This window comes from Nerophis ophidion, linkage group LG10, assembly GCF_033978795.1.
Source record: "Nerophis ophidion isolate RoL-2023_Sa linkage group LG10, RoL_Noph_v1.0, whole genome shotgun sequence".
Lineage (NCBI taxonomy): Eukaryota > Metazoa > Chordata > Actinopteri > Syngnathiformes > Syngnathidae > Nerophis > Nerophis ophidion.
Window position 1 is genome coordinate 70,953,103 of NC_084620.1, and position 23,389 is coordinate 70,976,491.

Here is a 23,389-nt window from a genome sequence, read left to right on the forward strand (position 1 = left end):
CCAATTATTATCAATACTACAACTCCATGAATACAGCGAATTTGTTACCAAAATTCAGTCATTTTATTTCACTAGATCATGCACAATTTCCACCAATACTGTTCTTAAAATCGTACTAAATTCCCCTCTAAAATGCCTCTCACGCTGTATTATCTATACTACAACTCCACTAAGATGGCGGATGTTTTGGTATTATTTAGACATTTCTTTCATTGCATCCAGTTGTCCTGCAAATGTTGCCACGAGGCTAACTTTTGCTGCACATGATGTCAATTCTAATGCTCGCATCAACTGGAGCTAATTTCAAATGATTCGACCATTAATCCAATTTTTGGGATCCCGAAGAATCCCGATTGCATATCATCTCCCCTCTCCTGCATGTTTATGCCGCCGCCATTATCTCGTAAATGCTCATTAATTTCCATCCCTGCGTGGCAAAATCATTTCCAGGAAAAGCAATTCAGCCTCCTGTTCCTTCCAATCCTCCGCTCACGTCAATCAAGTCCCCTCGCCCAATGGAGGTGTTATATTCCAGCAATTATCATGTCATATACTCGAAAATGTAAATGAACGTGTGTGTAAAATTAAATTTATGGGTTGTCAGTGAAGAATGCGAACCAGGAGAGCAATTACTTATCCGCTTTCATCTGGGAGGCTCTGATTCGTCGAGTAGAAACGGTTAAATGCTGGAATTAGCATAGTGCTGCTCTCCAACTGTCTCTGAGGGGGTTTGTCATGTTTAGTAGCCTTTACCATAGTTCCTAAAACGGCATTAAGCACATTCTTTATTTCTCTCCAACATGCTAAACCGTTGCACAATTCAACAGAGCAGGAAGAAGCAACGTCGATGTCATCCTAGTGCAAATATATTGCTATTTTTTGTGTTTGTTTTATCATATTTTATCTACAAACCATACGGACATTACTGTGACACATTCTTTCATTTGCAAATGTACATTTTACAAGTCTCAAGTCACTTTAAGTTCTGCTTCTTCCAGCTCCTTTTCAGACCACTCAGTATGTGGTGCAATGTGACAAATGAACACTGCGGTTTGAAATTGTCACAAAGTGCTCCCAACTGTACAAAGTGACCATTTGAGGAAGTAACGTCACTCCAAAGGCACTTAAAACTAGTAAGAAACACTTTTTATTGGGAATACTTACGGTTTAACATGCCGAAAACAATTACCAGGGTTTCCCGCGGCCGCCTTAACAACAAAGAGCCACCGCCTAAACTAAAGTCTTAAAATATATATATATATATATAAATAAAATAAAAATGTATATATATATTCATTTATTTATTTATTTTTTGTCCTGTAAATTAAGCATGATGAGTTGAGCACATGAGAGCATGTGGCCCCACTTTTAACTCTTTTTCAATTGCTTATTTACAGTAAGTCATTAATTTGACTTAGTTAATATTTTTGTCTTAGTAGGTCAATATTTACTAAGTCAAAATAACGACTAAGTCAAATTAATTTACGGTAAGTAATTAATTTGACTTAGTCATTATTTTGTCTTAGTAAGTCAATATTTACTAAGTCAAAATAACGACTAAGTCAAATTAATTTACAGTAAGTAATTAATTTTACTTAATTATGTTTGTCTTAGTAAGGTAATGTTGACTAAGTCAAATTAATTTACAGTAAGTCATTAATTTGACTTAGTCATTATTTTGTCTTAGTAGGTCAATGTTTACTAAGTCAAAATAACGACTAAGTCAAATTAATTTGCAGTAAGTCATTAATTTGACTTAGTCAATTTTTTGTCTTAGTAAGTCAATATTTACTAAGTCACTGTGACTTAGTTATTTATTTTTGTCTTAGTAGGTCAATATTTACTAAGTCAAAATAACGACTAAGTCAAATTAATTTGCAGTAAGTCATTAATTTGACTTAGTCATTATTTTGTCTTAGTAAGTCAATATTTGCTAAGTCAAAATAATGACCAAGTCAAATTAATGACTTACTGTATACAAGCGTTTGCAATAAGCGTTTGAAAAAGAGTTAAAAACAAGTCAATATTTACTAAGTCAAAATAATGACACATTTAGTATCTCAGGTACTACGACTGTTTTGTGTTGTTTTTTATACTTTATGGAAAAAATATCGAGTTATATATCGTATATTGCCACTCAGCATACGGAGCGGAAAATACAACCAAAAATTGTAGGCTTCTTCACGCGACGAAGCCGGCCTACTTCACCACAGTCTGTAGTCCACTGCAATTGTACTTTACAACAAGTTATTGTCATGTCTGTGTGATCATGTATTGTTTTAGTCATGTTCGCTTTTGTTTTTGGTCTCCGTGCACTTTTGTTTGTTTTGTCACCATAGCAACCCATTAGTTTTCACCTTGTCCCCATGTCACGCACCTGTTTTCACTAATCACCACAGTATTATTTAAGCCACAGTTGCGAGGCAGTCAGCCTGGCAACATCACCATCCATCACCCTCGATCACACGCTCCACATCCATGCCAATGATCTATGCCTCTTGTCTCTTTCCAAGTAAGTTTTTGGTTATTCATGCCATTGTGCAAGTGTTTTGTTTTATGTTCATAGTTTTGCCTTTGCGATAGTTTTGTTTCATACATAAGTTTTTGTACCTCTGCTGAGAGCGCTTTTCGTTTGTTTCTGTAAAGCAGGGGTCGGGAACCTTTTTGGCTGAGAGAGCCATGAAAGCCAAATATTTTAAAAACGTATTTCCGTGAGAGCCATATCATATTTTTTTTGACACTGAATACAACTAAATGCGTGCATTTTTTTAGGTAAGACCAACATTTTTAGAGTGTAAAAAGTCTTTATTTGTTTTTGATAACATTATTTCTTGAACAGGTGCGGTAGAAAACAGATGGATGGATTAAAATGCATGAAAATGGTTTATATTTTGAACGTTATTTTTAACACTGTGATTACCAGCGGAATTATTCATTACTTATCGTGTTAAGCAATGTCAGCTCAGATTTATCTGAGAGCCAGATGCAGTCATCAAAAGAGCCACATCTGGCTCTAGAGCCATAGGTTCGGTTGGTAGAGCGGCCGTGCCATCAACTTGAGGGTTGCAGGTTCGAATCCCGCTTCCGCCATCCTAGTCACTGCCATTGTGTCCTTGGGCAAGACACTTTACCCACCTGCTTCCAGTGCCACCCACGCTGGTTTGAATGTAAAAAAAAAAAAAATAGATATTGGGTTTCACTATGTTAAGCGCTTTGAGTCACTAGAGAAAAAGCGCTATATAAATATAATTCACTTCACTTCACCTTCACGCCTTGCCCGCTCCAACTTTCGCTTTGCACCTCGGGAAAACAATCCACGCCCAAGTCCAAGTCGTGACAGTTCTTTCTTGAATTAAATAGTGCTTCTCGCCTCTTTTATTAAAATGCTGGCACTCACAACTTTTTTGGGCCCCATAGTGACTTTTATTGCATTTGGGGGGACCCCAAATTTGGATGCACAATATTTGACCGTTTTGCTTGCATTTTTTTCAATGAAATACGGCAAGCGGGGCGTACAGAAACCGAGCCAGCACTCTCCCGCTGTTTGTGTCTCGAGTGCTAAAACCAAAAAAGAAATTGTGACTTCTTCTTTGTGAAAATGCATTTTTATTAGCCCACTTTTAATTCCCTGCATTATTCATCGTCCAGGTATTTGACCGTGAACGCCTTTATTTTCGCCGCTTTCAGGCACTTTCAAGCACGAGGGTGGGATTGGAGCGTAATTATTTTACATATGCATGCGCATACGTTTATGTTAAAACCTGAAGCCTGGCACCAAAATAAAAAAACAAAAAAAGAAGCCCCACGTCTTCCAATTAATGCTCTTAACGAGTGCATCTTTAATGTTGTGTCCCATTGTGACGAAAGCAGTGGTGGCTGGAGGGGTAATTACTTACCTTGCCAATGTACCTTGAAGGGTTAATAACGTTGAAGGTGTAAGCAGACATTTGCATAATTGCACACAGGAGAGGAAGGGGGGGGGGGGGGGTGTTGTTTAAAGACCTACTGAAAGCCACTACTAGCGACCACGCAGTCTGATAGTTTATATATCAATGATGAAATATTAACATTGCAACACATGCCAATACGGCCGCTTTAGTTTACTAAATTACAATTTGAAATTTCCCGCGGAGTTTCTTGTTGAAAACGTCACAGAATGATGACGAGTGTTTGTGACGTTATTGGTTGGAGGGGACATATTATCCCAGCACCACACACGGCTAAAAGTCGTCTCTTTTCATCGCATAATTACACAGTATTTTGGACATCTGTGTTGCTGAATCTTTTGCAATTTGTTCAATTAATAATGGAGACGTCAAAGAAGAATGCTGTTGGTGGAAAGCAGTGGATTGCAGCTGCCTTTAGCAACTGAAACACAGCCGGTGTTTCTTTGTTGTGAAGATTTAACACAGAGCGGTCAAGCGAACATGTTTCTCTACGTCAACCAGCAAGTTTTTGGATGGGAAAATTGCGATATTAAGTCGGCTCTTACCGGAGACTTCAGTGGATTATGCGTCCTCATCCTGCAGCTCAAAAAAGGCAGCTGTGATTTGGGCTCCTTGGCTTCTCTCAGAGACACTAGCGTTCACCGCAGCCATAACGACTTTCAGGTATGACTTTAAAATCTCACTAAAATACTAACCATCCATCCATCCATCCATTTTCTACTGCTTATTCCCTTTCGGGGTCGCGGGGGGCACTGGCGCCTATCTCAGCTACAATCGGGCGGAAGGCGGGGTACACCCTGGACAAGTCGCCACCTCATCGCAGGGCCAACACAGATAGACAGACAACATTCACACTCACATTCAAACACCAGGGCCAATTTAGTGTTGCCAATCAACCTATCCCCAGGTGCATGTTTTGGTGTTTCTTTGTTGTGAAGCTTTAACACAGAGCGGTCAAGTTTTTGGATGGGAAAATTGTGATATTAAGTCGGCTCTTACCGGAGACTTCAGTGGATTATGCGTCCTCATCCTGCAGCTCAAAAAAGGCAGCTGTGATTTGGGCTCCTTGGCTTCTCTCGGAGACACTGGCGTTCACCGCAGCCGTCCGACTTTCAGGTATGACTTTAAAATCTCCATAAAATACTAATAACACAATAATCAGATAAGGGATTTTCCAGAATTATCCTAGTAAATGTGTCTAATTACATCTGGAACTCTCCCACTGCCGCCGCCTGGAGCCGTCACTTTTTTTTTTTTGTGCTTCACTCTAACTTTCCTCATCCACGAATCTTTCATCCATCCATCCATTTTTTTCTGTGCTTCACTCTAACTTTCCTCATCCACAAATCTTTCATCCATCCATCCATTTTCTACCGCTTATTCCCTTTCGGGGTCGCGGGGGGCGCTGCTACAATCGGGCGGAAGGCGGGGTACACCCTGGACAAGTCGCTACCTCATCGCAGGGTCAACACAGATAGACAGACAACATTCACACACTAGGGCCAATTTAGTGTTGCCAATCAACCTATCCCCAGGTGCATGTCTTTGGAGGTGGGAGGAAGCCGGAGTACCCGGAGGGAACCCACACATTCACGGGGAGAACATGCAAACTCCACACAGAAAGATCCCGAGCCTGGATTTGAACCCAGGACTGCAGGAACTTCTTATTGTGAGGCAGACGCACTAACCCCTCTTCCACCGTGAAGCCCACAAATCTTTCATCCTCGCTCAAATTATTGGGGAAATCGTCGCTTTCTCGGTCCGAATCGCTCTCGCTGCTGGTGGCCATGATTGTAAACAATGTTCAGATGTGAGGAGCTCCACAACCCGTGACGTCACGCGCACATCGTCTGCTACTTCCGGTACAGGCAAGGCTTTTTTATTAGTGACCAAAAGCTGCGAACTTTATCATCGATGTTCTCTACTAAATCCTTTCAGCAAAAATATGGCAATATGGCGAAATGATGAAGTATGACACATAGAATGGAGCTGCTATCCCCGTTTAAATAAGAACATCTCATTTCAGTAGGCCTTTAAATTGCAACTTTTAACATTTTTGCAGCCCTTTTGTTGTGAATGCATCTCCTTGCCCAGAAAGGCTACTTCCAAAACGTCCTGCCGCACCTTCGGCGGAGTCTCCTCCTCTCTAATGAACAATGGAGGCAGGATTTGTTTGAAGATGAATATGAATGCTCAGCAGGGGCCGGCTGCAGGTTGACCTTCAGCTGTGATTTTCAGTTCATCAGGATTAGTCAAGGCGGGCGATCAGGAGCCACTAATGCATAATGACTTCTAAAATGAAAAATGTGTAGTGACCATGCAAATGTCTCGGCTAATCAAAGAGGGGGGAGGGGGGGGCTAAACAAGGACATGTCAAGGCCTGACAGCCGGCGAGGAAGGAGGAAAGGAGGCTAGGGGAGACATGCATGGAAAGTAATCAAGGCAGCTTGATTAGCCCCGCGATGAGGACAGGGATGTCTTATTGGCCCCTTGACACGCCGTATAGGCCGCGTACTGTCATGGCCGCCGCTGCTGCAATTAGTGTCAGCCCAGGGTGGGCCCATGTTGATATTTTCATTGTTTTGCTGCAGAAAAACCAGGAGGGGGGTCATCGAATACAGTGTTGCACTTAATAATCCATCCGTCCCGGAAAATTTTTTTTTTTTTTTTTTCAGAACAATGCATTATTTTTTTTGCAACAGTAGTTTGCCTCATAGTTAAATTATTTCACTTAAGCATTTAAAAGCCTACTGAAATGAGATGTTCTTATTTAAACGGGGATAGCAGCTCCATTCTATGTGTCATACTTCATCATTTCGCCATATTGCCATATTTTTGCTGAAAGGATTTAGTAGAGAACATCCACGATAAAGTTCGCAACTTTTGGTGGCTAATAAAAAAGCCTCGCCTGTACCGGAAGTAGCAGACCATGTGCGCGTGACATCACGGGTTGTGGAGCTCCTCACATCTGAACATTGTTTACAATCATGGCCACCAGCAGCAAGAGTGATTCCGATCGAGAAAGCGAGGATTTCCCCATTAATTTGAGCGAGGATGAAAAATGTGTGGATGAGGAAAGTTAGAGTGAAGCACTAAAAAATAAAAAATTAAAAAAAATAAGAAAAGGGGGCAGCAGTGTGAGCGTTTCAGATGTAATTAGACACATTTACTAGGATAATTCTGGAAGAGCCCTTATCTGCTTATTGTTTCAATAGTGTTTTAGTGAGATTGTAAAAACATACCTGAAAGTCAGATGGCTGCGGTGAACACGTCAGTGTCTCTCAGAGAAGCCAATGGAGGAGCCAAAATCACAGCTGCCTTTTTTAACAGTTGCAGGAGGACGCATATTCAACTCAAGTCTGCGGTAAGAGCCGACTTAATATCACAATTTTCCCATCCAAAAACATGCCGGTTGACGTAGAGAAACATGTTCGCTTTTTTTTCAGAACAATGCATTATTATTATTTTTGCAACAGTAGTTTGCTCCATAGTTAAATTATTTCACTTTAACATTTAAAGGCCTACTGAAATGAGATGTTCTTATTTAAACGGGGATAGCAGTGAAAAGTAAAGTACAGGTGTACATAGATTGTATTTCAAATAAATACAAGCCGTGACCCCACTTCTCGGTCACGCAATTTCCCATTAGCGCCATTGATAGAAGCTAATTAAGGTCTACTTCTATTTAAATCCCTTCCTTGTCCCCACTGGGGAACGGGACAGGAAGGGAAAATAAGATGAGCAACACAAATACCTGTCCTTCAGGTTCCCGGCGGGAACGTCGGGGGCATCGCCAGACATATTTCACTGGGGCACGTGCCCCACTGTTGATCTGCAGTGCCCCAGTAAAAATGTCACCAATAAAAAAAAACGCTTCAGAGTTTTAAGTCTACATAACATAGACAACAGCGCACATACTACTTAGTATGGTAATTGATTGCTACTGTATTCACTCCACGTAACAATGAGCACATGGCTAATTAATATGGTAATTTATTCGCGTGTGGATCGAGACTTCGGTTGAGAGAGAGAGAGAGAGAGAGAGAGAGGAAGGGGGGGGGGGGGTTCAAATCACTGCTGAGGTAGGTAACGTTAGCCAACAACAATTTGTTAATTACAATATTTTGATTTTGATTTGACTCAAACTGTAACTCCTAGATGGATTTAAGAAAGTTATTGTCCCGCAGCAGAGAAGAAGCAGCAGGAATGAGAGATGTAAGTGAAGTCCTAGCTAGCTAGGCAACATCATTGTCTTAAGTTGATGCTAAGTTAGCTAACATTATTCCTTGTATCAAGACAAACATATTCATTAAGTTGATGCTAAGTTAGCTAACATCAGTCCTTGTATCAAGACAAACATATTCATTAAGTTGATGCTAAGTTAGCTAACATTATTCCTTGTATCGAGACAAACATATTCATTAAGTTGATGCTAAGTTAGCTAACATTATTCCTTGTATCGAGACAAACATATTCATTATGTTGATGCTAAGTTAGCTAACATTATTCCTTGTATCGAGACAAACATATTCATTAAGTTGATGCTAAGTTAGCTAACATTGTTCCTTGTATCGAGACAAACATATTCATTAAGTTGATGCTAAGTTAGCTAACATTGTTCCTTGTATCGAGACAAACATATTCATTAAGTTGATGCTAAGTTAGCTAACATCATTCCTTGTATCAAGACAAACATATTCATTAAGTTGATGCTAAGTTAGCTAACATTGTTCCTTGTATCGAGACAAACATATTCATTAAGTTGATGCTAAGTTAGCTAACATTGTTCCTTGTATCGAGACAAACATATTCATTAAGTTGATGCTAAGTTAGCTAACATCATTCCTTGTATCAAGACAAACATATTCATTAAGTTGATGCTAAGTTAGCTAACATTATTCCTTGTATCGAGACAAACATATTCATTAAGTTGATGCTAAGTTAGCTAACATTGTTCCTTGTATCGAGACAAACATATTAAGTTGATGCTAAGCTAGCTAACATTGTTCCTTGTATCGAGACAAACATATTCATTAAGTTGATGCTAAGTTAGCTAACATTATTCCTTGTATCAAGACAAACATATTCATTAAGTTGATGCTAAGTTAGCTAACATTATTCCTTGTATCAAGACAAACATATTCATTTGCTGTACGAGCTGTCGGGGGAATTTCCAATGAAGATGAAACATCATGTTGGTTATTGTCTGCTGCTTCTGCATCAATGATGATTTGGAGTCAGCATGTGTGAGTTGAGTGCTTCTCAAATGGTTTATCTTCAGGAAGAAAAACATTTTTACATATCAAGTTGTGAGCCAAATTTTTAAATCATTCAAGATTATTTCACAGAAAAACAGCACAGTAGACTTGTCTTGTTAATCGCTGTGACTTTGACTCAAATAATCTTGTTTTGTCAGCAGAAAAATGGCTACATCTAAAACATCTGCTTTTGTTTACAGAAAAAATAGTAACATTTCTGTATTTGTTTTCCAAAAGATGGCTGAAAATATTGGATTTTGTTGCCCCATTTAGATTTTTTAAAACTATATTTCCATGTCTGTCCTGAGTCCTCCTCCAACTTGTTAGTCGCTTTGCCTTTTGCTAAAATACTCACTAATAGTCACTAGAAAAATGGCTAAAAATATCTGGTTTTGTTGCCACAATTTGATTTTTTTCTCCCTAAACTTTTTTTTTCCATGCACACATGTGACTGAAAATGACCCACAATCCACTTTTATGTCGCGACCCAGCAGTTGGGAACCACTGGTCAACTGTATAACAGTTACTGTAATATGTCCATGTCTGTCCAGAGTGATTGACCACTTTGCAAAAATGAAAAGGAGACGTTACAGTTTACTTCTCAGAAAATGATTCCCTGAACACACAACAGTTGTTCATTTATTCTACTACTGTGGCTTTATTGTTTTGTGTATATTTGATAGTTTTGTGTATCTGAAATAGGATTAGCCACATTGCCAGAAATGGAAATTAAATCATATAAAAGAACCCAGAGATGTAGGGGTGCTTTATTTATTGTTTTACTTTTGTAGATGTTAAATTTGCAGATGATTACTGCAATAAATATTTCAAAAAGATTCATTGCTCTTCCTTTTTGCTTTTACCAGTAGCAGTTTAGAAGTCTGGAGTAAAAAAGTGCACAAGTAGGTCAAATGCATGAGTTAATTTCAGGTGGTTCATCAAAGATCCATACAACATCATCTGATAGGATTTCATAGTTTAAAGCACTATTTATGTATTTTTTATGATAAATAAGTGCTAAAAATGTTCTTGCCTGCGCGCTTTGCACGCTCACATGAATTATTTGTGCCCCAGGTGTGCCCCAGTACAGTATTAGGTCTAGTGACCCCCCAGGTGTGCCCCAGTACAGTATTAGGTCTAGTGACGCCCCAGGTGTGCCCCAGTACAGTATTAGGTCTAGTGACGCCCCAGGTGTGCCCCGGTACAGTATTAGGTCTAGTGACGCCCCAGGTGTGCCCCAGTACAGTATTAGGTCTAGTGACGCCCCAGGTGTGCCCCAGTACAGTATTAGGTCTAGTGACGCCCCAGGTGTGCCCCAGTACAGTATTAGGTCTAGTGACGCCCCAGGTGTGCCCCGGTACAGTATTAGGTCTAGTGACGCCCCAGGTGTGCCCCAGTAGTATTAGGTCTAGTGACGCCCCAGGTGTGCCCCAGTACAGTATTAGGTCTAGTGACGCCCCGGGTGTGCCCCAGTACAGTATTAGGTCTAGTGACGCCCCAGGTGTGCCCCAGTACAGTATTAGGTCTAGTGACACCCCAGGTGTGCCCCAGTACAGTATTAGGTCTAGTGACGCCCCAGGTGTGCCCCAGTACAGTATTAGGTCTAGTGACGCCCCAGGTGTGCCCCAGTACAGTATTAGGTCTAGTGACGCCCCAGGTGTGCCCCAGTACAGTATTAGGTCTAGTGACGCCCCAGGTGTGCCCCAGTACAGTATTAGGTCTAGTGACGCCCCAGGTGTGCCCCGGTACAGTATTAGGTCTAGTGACGCCCCAGGTGTGCCCCAGTACAGTATTAGGTCTAGTGACGCTCCAGGTGTGCCCCAGTACAGTATTAGGTCTAGTGACACCCCAGGTGTGCCCCAGTACAGTATTAGGTCTAGTGACCCCCCAGGTGTGCCCCAGTACAGTATTAGGTCTAGTGACGCCCCAGGTGTGCCCCAGTACAGTATTAGGTCTAGTGACGCCCCAGGTGTGCCCCAGTACAGTATTAGGTCTAGTGACGCCCCAGGTGTGCCCCAGTACAGTATTAGGTCTAGTGACGCCCCAGGTGTGCCCCAGTACAGTATTAGGTCTAGTGACGCCCCAGGTGTGCCCCAGTAGTATTAGGTCTAGTGACGCCCCAGGTGTGCCCCAGTACAGTATTAGGTCTAGTGACGCCCCGGGTGTGCCCCAGTACAGTATTAGGTCTAGTGACGCCCCAGGTGTGCCCCAGTACAGTATTAGGTCTAGTGACCCCCCAGGTGTGCCCCAGTACAGTATTAGGTCTAGTGACGCCCCAGGTGTGCCCCAGTACAGTATTAGGTCTAGTGACGCCCCAGGTGTGCCCCAGTAAGGTATTAGGTCTAGTGACGCCCCAGGTGTGCCCCAGTACAGTATTAGGTCTAGTGACGCCCCAGGTGTGCCCCAGTACAGTATTAGGTCTAGTGACGCCCCAGGTGTGCCCCAGTACAGTATTAGGTCTAGTGACGCCCCAGGTGTGCCCCAGTACAGTATTAGGTCTAGTGACGCCCCAGTACAGTATTAGGTCTAGTGACGCCCCAGGTGTGCCCCAGTACAGTATTAGGTCTAGTGACGCCCCAGGTGTGCCCCAGTACAGTATTAGGTCTAGTGACACTCAGGTGTGCCCCAGTACAGTATTAGGTCTAGTGACGCCCCAGGTGTGCCCCAGTACAGTATTAGGTCTAGTGACGCCCCAGGTGTGCCCCAGTACAGTATTAGGTCTAGTGACGCCCCAGTACAGTATTAGGTCTAGTGACGCCCCAGGTGTGGTCCAGTACAGTATTAGGTCTAGTGACGCCCCAGGTGTGCCCCAGTACAGTATTAGGTCTAGTGACGCCCCAGGTGTGCCCCAGTACAGTATTAGGTCTAGTGACGCCCCAGGTGTGCCCCAGTACAGTATTAGGTCTAGTGACACCCCAGGTGTGCCCCAGTACAGTATTAGGTCTAGTGACGCCCCAGGTGTGCCCCAGTACAGTATTAGGTCTAGTGACGCCCCAGGTGTGCCCCAGTACAGTATTAGGTCTAGTGACGCCCCAGGTGTGCCCCAGTACTGTATTAGGTCTAGTGACACCCCAGGTGTGCCCCAGTACAGTATTAGGTCTAGTGACGCCCCAGGTGTGCCCCAGTACAGTATTAGGTCTAGTGACGCCCCAGGTGTGCCCCAGTACAGTATTAGGTCTAGTGACACCCCAGGTGTGCCCCAGTACAGTATTAGGTCTAGTGACGCCCCAGGTGTGCCCCGGTACAGTATTAGGTCTAGTGACACCCCAGGTGTGCCCCAGTACAGTATTAGGTCTAGTGACACCCCAGGTGTGCCCCAGTACAGTATTAGGTCTAGTGACGCCCCAGGTGTGCCCCAGTACTGTATTAGGTCTAGTGACGCCCCAGGTGTGCCCCAGTACAGTATTAGGTCTAGTGACGCCCCAGGTGTGCCCCGGTACAGTATTAGGTCTAGTGACGCCCCAGGTGTGCCCCAGTACTGAATTAGGTCTAGTGACCCCCCTGGTTCCCGCCGTCGTCCTTTCTCAACGCTGCCCTTGTGTCTACAGGTTCCGGTCTCGGTGGCCATGATGAGTCCCCAGGTGATCACGCCGCAGCAGATGCAGCAGATCCTCCAGCAGCAGGTCCTCTCCCCCCAGCAGCTCCAGGCCCTCCTCCAGCAGCAGCAGGCCGTCATGCTGCAGCAGGTAACCTCCGCCGCCGCCGTCCTCCTGTCGGTGACGGCCCATGATGCAACATTTAGGAATGTTGTCAAGTGTGGATTTGATCAAGAGTTGAATGAAGATAGTCACCACACTTTGCTCCGAGCGCGTCCGTCACAGCAACCTGAAGCCACTTAACTCTGCCAGGATTACATTTCCTTAATATTGCAGTTGATCACGTTGCATCACCCAGAACTTAAGTACCGTATTTCCTTGAATTGCCGCCGGGGTGCTAATTGATTTAAAACCTCTTCTCACTCCGGCGCTTACCAAAGGCATGAAGTAAAAAAATTGAGTGTGATGTAAGGATACCATCATGAAAAGCATATTTAATTAAAAAAACTTTATTTTCCATCCATCCATCCATCATCTTCCGCTTATCCGAGGTCGGGTCGCGGGGGCAGCAGCCTAAGCAGGGAAGCCCAGACTTCCCTTTCCCCAGCCACTTCGTCTAGTCTTCCCAACGTGTCCTGGGTCTTCCCCGTGGCCTCCTACCGGTTGGACATGCCCTAAACACCTCCCTAGGGAGGCATTCGGGTGGCATCCTGACCAGATGCCCGAACCACCTCATCTGGCTCCTCTCCATGTGGAGGAGCAGCGGCTTTACTTTGAGTTCCTCCCGGATGGCAGAGCTTCTCACCCTATCTCTAAGGGAGAGACCCGCCACACGGCGGAGGAAACTCATTTGGGCCGCTTGTACCCGTGATCTTATCCTTTCGGTCATGACCCAAAGCTCATGACCATAGGTGAGGATGGGAACGTAGATCAACCGGTAAATTGAGAGCTTTGCCTTCCGGCTCAGCTCCTTCTTCACCACAACGGATCGATACAACGTCCGCATTACTGAAGACGCCGCACCGATCCGCCTGTCGATCTCACGATCCACACTTCCCTCACTCGTGAACAAGACTCCTAGGTACTTGAACTCCTCCACTTGGGGCAGGGTCTCCTCCCCAACCCGGAGATGGCACTCCACCCTTTATTTTAATAAATAAATGATAAATGGGTTGTACTTGTATAGCGCTTTTCTACCTTCAAGGTACTCAAAGCGCTTTGACACTACTTCCACATTCACACACACATTCACACACTGATGGAGGGAGCTGCCATGCAAGGCGCCAAACCAGCACCCATCAGGAGCAAGGGTGAAGTGTCTTGCTCAGGACACAACGGACGTGACGAGGTTGGTACTAGGTGGGGATTGAACCAGCGACCCTTGGGTTGCGCACGGCCACTCTCCCACTGCGCCACGCCATCATTTTGGTCTTACCTTTACTTATAAATGAAGTCCATGCCAGCGCCTTCTGATCAAACTTGTTTATAGAAGTCTTCCTTATCTTTCTTCAGTTTTAAAAGTCTCTCTGTCTCCATGGAGATCTTCCTTTATTACCTCCTGCTTCCATTGAAAGTCCAGTTTAGAAAAGTGCTAACAGTTAGCTCGGCTCCTCACGTGCGGGCGACGACAGAATATATAGGCGGTATAGCTCGGTTGGTAGAGTGGCCGTGCCAGCAACTTGAGGGTTCCAGGTTCAATTCCTAGTCACTGCCGTTGTGTCCTTGGGCAAGACACTTTACCCACCTGTTCCCAGTGCCACCCACACTGCTTTAAATGTAACTTAGATATTGGGTTTCACTATGTAAAGCGCTTTGAGTCACTAGAGAAAAGCGCTATATAAGAAGAGGAGGAAGGAATTATCCTCGGTCAACTCCCCCTCCCGTTCTACTCCGTGGGTGATCTCTTTATCCCACCGCTGCCACCATGAAGTGTTATTGTATGAATAATACACTAGGTATTTAGGACTGGAACATGCTTTATTTCAGCCCGGTTGTTTACATAGCCAGCATAGGAGAAGTGGTGTTACATCCTAAAAGGTCCGTCGTGCACCCCCCCCCCCCCCCCCCTCCCGCGTTAAATCCGTTCCCAGCACATATCACGTCACTCGTTGTCACTTCTTCTGCAGCCGAGTAGTCGCAAGAAGGATCACTAGCGCCCTCTACCACTAGGAGGCGGGAGTCATTTAATGACTCATGTTTGACACACGCAGCTACGGTATTGAGACGGTCTCAAGCCGCCGTCTTGCGGGTTCCCAGGACCACCAAGGAAGGACATTGTTTGACTTTGTTTATTTTTCAATAAAACCTAAGTCCAGGTCGCTCTTTCGCTCCTCCTCTCCGCTCACTCGCCGTCTCCTCCCCGCCACCTTGGGCCGGGCTCCAGCACGCCCTGCCTGCCTGTTGGACCGTCGGCTCCACAGGTATATTAAAAAAATATAGCTGCTTACTGTTCTTTTTAGCATAACGGTAATCAATAGCACATATCACGTCACTCGTTGTCACTTCTTCTGCAGCCGAGTAGTCGCAAGAAGGATCACTAGCGCCCTCTACCACCAGGAGGCGGGAGTCATTTATTGACACATATTTGACACACGCAGCTACGGTATATTAATAAAACATAGCTGCTTACTGTTCTTTTTAGCATATTCAATAGCTTGGACCTTAAATCCTACTGAATAGCTCTTAATCTTCTTCCCTTTGTGCGATTTTCAAATGATTGAAATCAGCCTCCTCCATTTTGAAAATGATGACCGGGGAAGTGTCACTCATAACCCGGCGGTAATACTTAGCATGCGCTAATTATTTTGCGAAGCGAGTTTGACCCGGCAGTAATTCAAGGCAGGCGCATACTATATACCCGGCTATCCCCACCATGCTTGACTATAAGCTAGGCATATCCGTCTCAATACCACGGACGACGTGGCTCGCCAGGATTACATTTCCCTAATATTCCAGTTGATCACGTTGCATACCTTTGTAGGAACAAAACTTGAGTGTAACTTAGCACTCATGCAGCCCCATGCCATGAAGCTACCACCTAGACAGACCTAGGCTGAATCTTTTGTAATTTGTTCAATGAACAATGGAGACGTCAAAGAAGAAAGCTGTAGGTGGGAGGCAGCGTATTGCGGCCGGCTTTAGCAACAGAAACACAGTCGGTGTTTCATTGTTTACATTCCCGAAAGATGCCAGTCAAGCTTGACTATGGAACAGAGATGTCAAGCGAACACGGTTGGATTGGACCACACACACAAAGTACAGTGTTTTATGTGTTTTAATAAAAAAACATTTTACCATTCTGTATTCTGAGGGCGATCTATGTCGTGTGCTACTCCAAGATCAATATGCGTCCTCCTGACCGTCACCGTCAGCGTCGGGTTCAAAGCGGTATGGCTCTATCCCTTGCCGTGGTTGGGCCTGGCCGAGTGGTCCTGCCACCCCCACGGCTGCCATGGCATCTTCCCTATCTGAATCGATCCCACTGCCCTCTTTTTTTTTTTTTCTAGTCCTTCACTCTCACTTTCCTCATCCACAAATCTTTCATCCTCGCTCAAATTAATGGGGAAATCATCGCTTTCTCGGTCCGAAACGCCCTCGTTGCTGGTGGCCATGATTGTAAACAATGTTCAGATGTGAGGAGCTCTTCTTTTGTGTACTTCCGGTACAGGCAAGGCTTTTTTATTAGCGACCAAACGTTGCCAACTTTATCGCCGATGTTCTCTTTCTAGGCGCAGTCAAGGCGTTGAGGGGTTCCGGTTTGGTGACCGCAGGATTAGGTGTCTGCTTTTTGCAGATGATGTGGTCCTGATGGCTTCATCCGACCGGGATCTTCAGCTCTCACTGGATCAGTTCTTAACCGTGTGTTAAGCGACCAGAATGAGAATCAACACTTCCAAGTCTGAGTCCATGGTTCTCGCCCGGAAAAGGGTGGAGTGCCATCTCCGGGTTGGGGAGGAGACCCTGCCCCAAGTGGAGGAGTTCAAGTACCTAGGAGTCTTGTTCACGAGTGAGGGAAGAGTGGATGGTGAGATCGACAGGCGGATCGGTGCGGCGTCTTCAGTAATGCGGACGTTGTACCGATCCGTTGTGGTGAAGAAGGAGCTGAGCCGGAAGGCAAAGCTCTCAATTTACCGGTCGATCTACGTTCCCATCCTCACCTATGGTCATGAGCTTTGGGTCATGACCGAAAGGACAAGATCACGGGTACAAGCGGCCCAAATGAGTTTCCTCCACCGGGTGGCGGGTCTCTCCCTTAGAGATAGGGTGAGAAGCTCTGTCATCCGGGAGGAACTCAAAGTAAAGCCGCTGCTCCTCCACATGGAGAGGAGCCAGATGAGGTGGTTCGGGGATCTGGTCAGGATGCCACCCGAACGCCTCCCTAGGGAGGTGTTTAGGGCACGTCCAACCGGTAGGAGGCCACGGGGAAGACCCAGGACACGTTGGGAAGACTATGTCTCCCGGCTGGCCTGGGAACGCCTCGGGTTTCCCTGCTTAGGCTGCTGCCCCCGCGACCCGACCTCGGATAAGCGGAAGATGATGGTTGGATGGATGGATGGTTCTCTACTAAATCCTTTCAGCAAAAATATAGCAAAATGATGAAGTATGACACATAGAATGGAGCTGCTATCCCCGTTTAAATAAGAACATCTGATTGCAGTCGGCCTTTAATAATTGAAAAATGGAATTGTGTATGCAATGAAAAGTGCATGTTTAGTGCAGTGTGCACTAATACCGAGGTGTCTTTGTGCAGCAACACCTGCAGGAGTTCTACAAGAAGCAGCAGGAGCAGCTTCATCTTCAGCTCCTCCAGCAGCAACACCCTGGCAAGCAAGCTAAAGAGGTAAAGTGTCTTGTTGTTTTTTGTTTTTACTCCAACAGTTCAGCCAAGGAAGTGTTTTTTGGAGCATTAGCGGGTTGTGTGGACACACACAGTGTGGTCGGCGTTGCTGGAGTCAGGCCGCGTGTCACTCAGAGATGACACCTTGACAGGCAGACGCTCCACGCTGTCTCATCACGGAGAAGAGAAGGCGAGCACGGCCATGTTTGTTTTGCTCCACGTGAAATTAATCAGACCAAAATACACGGGAACATACTTTCAAGGAGGCTGTTATGGAAGCCCGCCTGTGACCTCCCGGCGGCTTTGTTGCTGTTTGGATTTGTCAATTGTTTTATTTTTCCAGCCGTCAGAATAGAAATTGCTCCTTTATTTCTCCAGAGGAGGCGGGATGGTATCACCTGCATCACTCCATTATGCAGCCTGTTTGGCAGGGGGGGGTGCCTCCTCCTCCTCCCCCCATTACACAAACAGGGACTTTGTCCAACTATTTATAAAAACTTAATAAACATAGACATTTTATTTGATTAATAGTAATTTCATTTATTTATTATATTATTATTATTGTATATTTATTATTGTTAATTTATTATAAATTAAGTGATAATGTTACAACTTTCTTTTTATATTAAAAAAAGAAAAATAATAATACTAAGAATTCACTTAAATCTAACATAAATATAATAATTTGACTTGTGTAGGGGGGTGTGCCTCCTCCTCCTCCCCCTATTACACAAACAGGGACTTTGTCCAACTATTTATAAAAACTTAATAAACATAGACATTTTATTTGATTAATAGTAATTTCATTTATTTATTATATTATATTACCATTATATTATATTTAAATTATTATTGTATTATAAATTAAGTGATAATTTTACAACTTCCTTCTTATATTAAAAAAAGGAAAAATAATAATAGTAAGAATTCACTTAAATCTAACATAAATATAATAATTTGAGTTGTGTACAAAAAACGATCCAGATTATGACACAAATATATTGTAATCTATTGATAATTTAGTGTAGTAATAGTTTAAAATTTATAAATGGGACTTGTATGAAAAATATTTAAAAGAAAAATAAAAATATTTCATTGTATTTCACTATAACTGTATACATTTTGAGTGGTGTACAAATATTATCCAGAATATGACCCAAAAAATTGTGTGATTTTATGATAATTTTGTGTAATAATAGTTTTATATATGAGTTGGCGACTTGTCCAGGGTGTAAACAGCCTTCCGCTCGATTGTATCTGAGATAGGCACCAGCACCCCCCGTTACCCCAAAGGGAATAAGCGGTAGAAGATGGATGGATGGATAGTTTTATATATAAATTGGACTTGTATGAAAAAAATGAATTAGAATAAAAATTATATGTTTTATTTGTATTTCCTTATACTGTATACATTGAGGGTTGTACAAAAATGATCCAGAGTATGACAACAACAACAAAAATAATTTATTGATCATTTTGTGTAGTAATCGTTTTATATTAAAATGGGACTTGTATAAAAATAATAATTAAAATTAAATATAATAATAAATAAAAAAATAATAAATTAAAATAAATAATAAAAAATAATTAAAATTATATATATATATATATATATATGTATATATATATATGTATTTAATTTTAATTATTATTTTTAATAATTTAAAAAAATATATATATACATATATTGTATTTATTATTTTTTATGCAAGTCTCATTTTAATACAAAATGATAAAAAAATGATCAATAAATATGTATAAATATTTTTTGTTGTTGTCATATTCTGGATCATTTTTGTACACCGCTCAATGTATACAGTATAAGGAAAAAAATTAAAACAAGATCATTTTATTGTATTATATTTCATTATAACTGTTTTGAATGGTGCACAAAAGTGATCCTGAATATGCCAATAAAAAGATGTCATGCCCACTGCTCCTCCTCTCACCTCCCAGGGTCAAATGCAGAGAATCATTTCACCACACCTAGTGTGTACTTCAACTTCAACTGGAACTTAAATCCGTCATATTCTTGTCACTGTTGCAAGCTAAGATGAGTCGTGGTGGACTTCTCCCTCTCTGGTTAACGGTCCATGTTGTCTCCCTCTTCTCCTCGGCTGCAGCAACAGCAGCAGCAGCAGCAACTGGCCGCCCAGCAGCTCGTCTTCCAGCAGCAGCTCCTGCAAATGCAGCAGCTCCAGCAGCAGCAGCACCTGCTCAACATGCAGCGGCAGGGCCTGCTCTCCCTGCCCGGGCCCGCCCCCGGCCAGGCTGCCCTGCCCGGACAGACACTGCCCCCCTCAGGTAAGTGGGCGCTGAGGAAAAAAAACCTCGCTTTTGTTTCACCTCATTGGTATTCACCTGTGTCGCTCCCGTGTTATCTCTTTATACATCTCTTCTGTTTGCGTTGTCCTCATCGGTATGCTCGTCCGTCTGCAGCGTGATCGTCTTTTAAAGCCGTCTTTGCTCCTGTCTTCCTGTTTCCTTCCACTCCATCACTGCTTCTTGCAGTTGTTTACCTTCTTTTGCTAACAGCGACGTAACAACATAACTCTTCCACTCCCCAACCATTACACACATGGCTGTGCTATTATCTGCACACTTAAAGACCTACTGAAAGCCACTACTAGCGACCACGCAGTCTGATAGTTTATATATCAATGATGAAATATTAACATTGCAACACATGCCAATACGGCCGCTTTACTTTACTAAATTGCAATTTTAAATTTCATGCTAAAATGTCCTCTACAATGCGTGACGTCACCGTTCACAGCTATAAGTCGTCTCTTTTCATCGCATAATTCCATAGTATTATGGACATCTGTGTTGCTGAATCTTTTGCAATTTGTTCAATGAATAATGGAGACGTCAAAGAAGAAAGCTGTAGTTGGGAAGCGGTGTATTGCGGCCGCCTTTAGCAAAACAAACACAGCCGGCGTTTCATTGTTTACATTCCCGAAAGATGACGGTGAAGCTTTACTATGGAACAGAGCGGTCAAGCGAGCACGGTTGGATTGGACCACACACACAAAGTACAGTGTATTATGCAGCCATCATTTCGAAAGATCGTGTTTCAAAGAGGGCATGATGTTTCCACTCCCATGCTTCACAGTAGGTATGGTGTTCTTGGGATCCAACTAAGTATTCTTCTTCCTCCAAACACGAGGAGTTGAGTTTATACCAAAATTGATACATGGATGATACAGCAGAGGATTGGGAGAATGTCATGTGGTCAGATGAAACCAAAATAGAACTTTTTGCTATAAACTCAACTGGTGGTGTTTGGAGGAAGAAGAATACTGAGTTGCATCCCAAGAACACCATACCTACTGTGAAGCATGGGGGTGGAAACATCATGCTTTGGGGCTGTTTTTCTGCTAAGGGGACAGGACGATTGATCCGTGTTAAGGAAAGAATGAATGGGGCCATGTATCGTGAGATTTTGAGCCAAAACCTCCTTTGAATGGTTGACCAAATACTTATTTTCCACCATCATTTACAAATAAATTCTTTAAAATTCCTAGAATTTTTTTTCCCCATTCTGTCTCTCCCAGTTGAAGTGTACCTATGATGAAAATGACAGACCTCTGTCATCATTTGAAGTGGGAGAACTTGCACAATCGCTGGCTGACTAAATACTTTTTGGCCCCACTGTATATTTATATATATATATGTGTGTGTGTGTGTGTTGGCCCTGCGATGAGGTGGCGACTTGTCCAGGGTGTACACCGCCTTCTGCCAGAATGCAGCCCCTACGACCCCGAAAGGGACAAGCGGTAGAAAAATGGATAGTTTGATATATATTTATATATACTGTATATATGTTTAAATATATAAATATATTTGGGTCGGGAACCTTTTTGGCTGAGAGAGCCATGAAAGCCAAATATTTTCAAATGTATTTCCGTGAGAGCCATATCATAGTTTCGAACAATGGCTGCATTTTCTTTAGTAAGACCAACATTTTTCAAGTATTGTAGGTCTCTTATTCTTTTTAATAATATTGTTATTCTGAAGCTAACCAATAATAAATCAAATATTTCTTATCATGAATGCGACTTCTTGAACATGTGCGGTAGAAAGTGGATATTCTGACACTGTGATCACCAGCGTAATTATGTACACTAAATACTGAAATCTAAGTAAGATGAAATATCTCAAATAAGGGTGATATTTGCTTATTTTCTGTCTGATAAGAGAATTCTTCTCACTAAGCAGATTTGATGTTAGTCTTTTACTTGTTTTAAGGGTTTTGCTCCTAAATGATCTCAGTAAGATATTACAGCTTGTTTCCCACATTTTATAACCTATTTTGGGTTAAATATGCTTTAAACTGTTTTTGTCCAAGTGTCCAAAACACACCCAGCAATGGTGCACAGGAAGAGGGGGAAAAGGCGGCCAAAATGTTCAAAAGTCCCAATTGTGTCCAAAATACCTCCCCGGGTTCCAGTCCCACAAGTCCCGCCGCCGGACACACAAGTCCTGGGATACAAAACATTTCCAAAACGCACCGAGCAAAGTCCCACGGGAAGTAGGGGGGAAAAAATTAGAAAAAGTCGGCAAAAAGTCCCACAACATTTTCTAAATACCTACCAAGGTTCGAGTCCCAACCGGGTTCGAGTTTGAGTTTGAGTGCACACTCGAACCCGGGTGGGACTTTTGAACATTTCACCGACTTTTCTCACTTTTCTCCCCACCTCTCCGTGGGACTTTGCTGGGCGCGTTTTGGACATTTTGGGCATCCCAGCCGGCGGCAGAACTTGTGGGACTCGAACCTGTGTAGGTATTTTGAACATTTTTGGGACTTTTGCTGACTTTTACAACTTTCATCCCCCCTCCCCATGGGACTCGACTGGGTGTGTTATGGACATTTTGGGCATCCCGGGACTTGCGCGGCCATACATAAGATTTTATACTTGTTTTAAGTGTTTAGGTCCTAAATGTTGTTTTAAGTGTTTAGGTCCCTATACGATTAGTGCCAGGGCTTGGTCCGCATTGCCGGCAGTAAGTCGGACACGTTTCCAGTGAGGGTTGGACTCCGCCAAGGCTGTCCTTTGTCACCGATTCTGTTCATAACTTTTATGGACAGAATTTCTAGGCGCAGTCAAGGCGTTGAGGGGTTCCGGTTTGGTGACCGCAGGATTAAGTCTCTGCTTTTTGCAGATGATGTGGTCCTGATGGCTTCATCTGGCCGGGATCTTCAGCTCTCACTGGATCGGTTCGCAGCCGAGTGTGAAGCGACCGGAATGAGAATCAGCACCTCCAAGTCCGAGTCCATGGTTCTCGCCCAGAAAAGGGTGGAGTGCCATCTCCGGGTTGGGGAGGAGACCCTGCCCCAAGTGGAGGAGTTCAAGTACCTAGGAGTCTTGTTCACGAGTGAGGGAAGAGTGGATGGTGAGATCGACAGGCGGATCGGTGCGGCGTCTTCAGTAATGCGGACGTTGTACTGATCCGTTGTGGTGAAGAAGGACCTGAGCCGGAAGGCAAAGCTCTCAATTTACCGGTCGATCTACGTTCCCATCCTCACCTATGGTCATGAGCTTTGGGTCATGACCGAAAGGATAAGATCACAGGTACAAGCAGCCCAAATGAGTTTCCTCCACCGGGTGGCGGGTCTCTCCCTTAGAGATAGGGTGAGAAGCTCTGCCATCCGGGAGGAACTCAAAGTAAAGCCGCTGCTCTCCATATGGAGAGGAGCCAGATGAGGTGGTTCGGGCATCTGGTCAGGATGCCACCTGAACGCCTCCCTAGGGAGGTGTTTAGGGCACGTCCGACCGGTAGGAGGCCACGGGGAAGACCCAGGACACG

General features: G+C 43.6%; 1 protein-coding gene across 1 annotated transcript in view; it reads left to right on the forward strand.

The window, feature by feature from the left end:
* Window positions 1-23,389, forward strand: part of LOC133561239 (forkhead box protein P2-like) — a 289,077-nt gene that overhangs the window by 202,022 nt on the left and 63,666 nt on the right. The window contains 3 exon segments of the mRNA XM_061914578.1: window positions 12,754-12,891; window positions 17,492-17,581; window positions 19,702-19,882. Coding sequence (XP_061770562.1) covers window positions 12,754-12,891; window positions 17,492-17,581; window positions 19,702-19,882 — 409 coding nt within the window.